Source organism: Borostomias antarcticus, assembly GCF_949987555.1.
Source record: "Borostomias antarcticus genome assembly, chromosome: 19".
NCBI classification, from domain to species: Eukaryota; Metazoa; Chordata; class Actinopteri; order Stomiiformes; family Stomiidae; genus Borostomias; species Borostomias antarcticus.
The window spans coordinates 14,513,135-14,517,349 of record NC_140252.1 but is presented as its reverse complement, the minus strand read 5'-3'; the positions used below and the strand labels follow the sequence as shown (position 1 = coordinate 14,517,349).

The following is a 4,215-nucleotide window of genomic DNA, read 5'->3' as shown; positions in this document are numbered from 1 at the left end:
AGGAGAGGGCCTCGAAAACAATCACTGATACGCCGCTGACTAAAAATAACCCCTTTACTGAGAGAGAGAGAGAGAGAGAGAGAGAGAGAGAGAGAGAGAGAGAGAGAGGACTGACCTCTCAGAAGGCTCTAATCCTCTGGATTACTCGGCTTTCAATGAACTGCCCTTTACTGTAGCCCTCCTCTCTCCCTCCTCCTCCTCCCTCTCTCCTCTCCCTCTCTCCTTCTCTTTTCTTCTCTCTATCTCTCCTCCTCTCTCTCCCCCCCTCTCTCCCTCTCTCTTTCTCCTTCTATTTTCTTCTCTCTATCCCCCCTCCTCCTCTCTCTCTCTCTCTCTCTATCTCAGCGATTCACCTGGCCTGCCTGACCCTCTCTCTCTCTCTCTCTCAGCGTTTCACCTGGCCTGCCTGACCCTCTCTCTCTCTCTCTCTCTCTCTCTCTCTCTCTCAGCGTTTCACCTGGGCTGACTGACCCCCCCCCCCTCTCTCTCTCTCTCTCTCTCTCTCTCTCAGCGTTTCACCTGGCCTGCCTGACCCTCTCTCTCTCTCTCTCTGCCTGACTCTCAGGTGTGTCCCCCGCGCTCCTGTCTTTCATTGAGAGGATAATGAGGGTTGAGTGCATAATTCCAGAGGGATCACCAGGCAAGGCAGGTGGGGGGGTTTGGAAGGTGGTAGTTTAATTTGATATGACCCCATCGCTGAGGTCTGGAGATGATGTGGCTGCAGCATCGCAAATACGCACACACACACACACACACACACATACACACACGCACACATGCACGCACGCACGCAGAGGAGCTCTCAAAAACAGCCACGCCAATTTTCACCCCTCCCTCCGTGTGTGTGTGTCTGTCGAGACCCAGGCGGATCGCCGAGCCCAGGGAACACGCCACGCCCGCGTGATGATGAAAAGTGTTGAAACGCTCGACTAAACAAAACAAAACAACCTCTCACCTTCAGCGGAATGTCGAATCGACGAGGGGGAAAACTCAACGCGCTGCCCATCGGCGGTCGGAACGAGCCGTCCCATCACCATAAAACCGGCAGCGTGCCGGCGTGGCCGAGGAGAGGGGGCCGCCGGGCGAAGACTGAGCCTCCAGATGGGTTTAATCATCTGCTGTTGACAAGTCTGAGGTCGCGAGGGTTCTCCTCCCTAGTCCGGAGTGCAGCTGGAGACACTGTGCTGCTGGTATCTCTTCCGCCACGCGTCCAACACATTCTTGAGTCTCTGCTCAGATCATTTCGTGTTGGAGATAATATGAGGGCATTATGAAGCGTTATGAAGCATGAATGCATTTTGTACCATGTTGGGATATATCGGGATTGATAATGGATATCTGAATCTTTGAGAGGGAGGAAATAAATAGTAAACAAACAAGATGATATCGGCCTGTCGGCTGTCCTGTTCTCCAACATATCAGAATCGGTACCGGCCTTGAAGAATCCATATCGGACGGCCTCTACTTCATACCATACAGTAGCAATTCTCTTCTAATGTATACACGGGTTTAGTGTGGAATCAGACCGTTCCTCTCATTCTCGTCAGTCTAATGTAAAAGTACATCCATTGTGTACAGTTCTCTTTTACACTTCACATCCATTGTGTACAGTTCTCTTTTATTCACCTAGGCCACCTTCTTGAGAACCATATCTACCGTTCATGCAGACAGTTTCCTGGTTCTGTGGCACGATCTGAGCCCTAGGCGTTTCTACTCAACACACGCATCCGAACACACATACTGTACAAACACATACACAAACATACCATCTCAAATCCAAAAAGGCACACGAACACACCGTCAAAACAATATGCACCGAAACACGCATAAACTCAGCCGGAAGACAGAATAAAACATCAAATGGGTACCTTCGAGCAACATGAGAATATGAGCTGACTTAATTCCATTTGTTTGGACCATGTTCAAAGAGAACAAGTGACACAAATCTAAGTGAAAATGCTAGACATAGCCAATCTATTATTCATTATGTTCTTGAGGGCAAATACACTACACACCTTTCTTGATGTGTTTTGTGTTAGTATCTCACCAGTCTGCCCGGCAGTATCTGGAGAGCTGGCTTTGAACTGCTAATAGTGGCTGCATTCAATTTTAGACAAAGCTCTCATTCCCACTAGAAACACAAAACAGAAACCTATTCTTCCATCATTACCATAGCTCATCCCTGCCTGTCAGGCATCTCCTCCCTTTCTCTAACATGGTTCATCCCTGTCTGTCAGGCAACTTCTCCCTCTCTCTAACATGGTACATCCCGGCCTGTCAGGCATCTCCTCCCTTTCTCTAACATGGTTCATCCCTGTCTGTCAGGCAACTTCTCCCTCTCTCTAACATGGTACATCCCGGCCTGTCAGGCATCTCCTCCCTTTCTCTAACATGGTTCATCCCTGCCTGTCAGGCAACTTCTCCCTCTCTCTAACATGGTACATCCCGGCCTGTCAGGCATCTCCTCCCTATCTCTAACATGGTTCATCTCTGCTGGCCGAGCATAGTTTTTTTTTTTTATGTAAAAAGTACATCCACTAAAATTTGTAGAAAGCGAAATGTACTTATTACAATAGGAATAATTAATTATGGTGAGCGCCCCCAGGTGGTGGGCTCTGGCACCTGTATGCAAGTACGCACGCTGAACGCACTAATGTACAGGGGTCAAATTAATACCACTGCCCCCCCCCCCCATCCCCCCCATCCCAACCCACAATCTAATCGGGTTGAGAACAAAAATGAACTGTGGCTAACATTTCCAGTGGTGGGTCCTGGGAACTTTTGTGAAGGACGAATGGAATACACAGAGACCATTTTAATAGCCCCGTGGGGTGCTACTGTATGTGCACTGTGTTGTATGTATAGAATGTCCCTATATAGGAGAGGCTTCTGTAAAAAGGTTCTAGATATTGAACTCTTTTCACGTCTAGAAGCTCTACTTAGAACCCAACGGGATTCTAGCTCACCCGTTTTTCAAAGACATATTGTTTCACTTCGCACACTTTTCTGAGAGGGATAAAAATGGTCCGTCGGTACGCAGCGAGTACAGCTGACTTCCTGGGGGCGGCTGCCTCCGAGGATCGAAAGCTCAGAGGCTTGACGAACGTAGGAATGGGAATGGCGCCTGTTGGGATGTGTAAAGCCATGGGAGGTGTGTTAGCGGAGCGGGAGCCCAGGCAGAAGGAAGAGGACGGAGGCACAAGCACAACCAGAGAAACAGGAAGACGCGGATAGAAGGGGCGGCCATGTTGGGGAAAAGCGAGGACCAGCATAGACGAAACAGACGAAAGTCAAAACCAACAATGAACAACGTACTTCCAGATCATATGGCAGTGAAATGGCGGCGTTGGAAAACTCATGCAGGACCGCAAGGGGTACAGTAACAGAATGGTCAAGTATTACCACACACTTTATCAGTATCCGTTCGCCGTTTTATTCCAGGAATCACATAGATCATACCATTCAAACCATAGGTAAACAGGAGTTCACAAGGTTTCCTACCTTGTGAGGTCAGGACCAACCACAGTACTGCGACTGGGGTCACATGACGGAACTTCCATCTCCACCATCCTCCATGCTGGTACGTCTCCCTGGCGACCGGAAGAACACAGCAGTTAGTGTGGCGATGTGTAGGTGGGCACACAAGTACTACCATATTCTATAGATGACAAACACACACAGACGCAAGAAAGCACACACACTGAAGCATTGAGCACCCTCGCATACGTGCAGATATACACGCACACACACACACACACACACACACACACACACACACACACACACACACACACTCATGTGAACTCCCAAAGACACACACACACACACACACAAAATCCACATAGTGTAACATTATCTTTATTCATTTTGATGTGTCTGCAATTTGCGTCCACTTTGATGGTTTGGATTATGTACGCATTTGCGGCGTGGAAACATCTTCGGGGTACAGACGGAGACCACAGGGATGTTCTGGCTGTGCTGTTATGTAAGGAACACAACCACTCTCCCATGTCTGCCATAATGGCTCCCAGAGAGCAGCATCTGTAGACCGGCCATGCTATCTGAGACCAGGCTGAATTAGTCAGGCCTTTACAGTCCAATATACTGTATCTTAACAGACAGGCACCATGTTGGAGTCAAACAGTAACATTATTTTATCATACACAAAACTTGGGGGAAATAAACCTGCTTCACTCATCTGTGATAGCCAGAGTG

At 48.6% G+C, this 4,215-nt stretch overlaps 1 protein-coding gene across 1 annotated transcript in view; it reads right to left on the bottom strand.

Moving 5' to 3' along the window:
• adgrg6 (adhesion G protein-coupled receptor G6) overlaps positions 1-3,655 on the bottom strand; it is a gene marked incomplete at both ends in the record, with an annotated part of 51,133 nt that extends 47,478 nt beyond the window's left edge. The window contains one exon of the mRNA XM_084454008.1: positions 3,502-3,655. Coding sequence (XP_084310134.1) covers positions 3,502-3,655 — 154 coding nt within the window. The remainder of the gene's footprint in view (positions 1-3,501) is intronic.
• Positions 3,656-4,215: the final 560 nt, after the last annotated feature.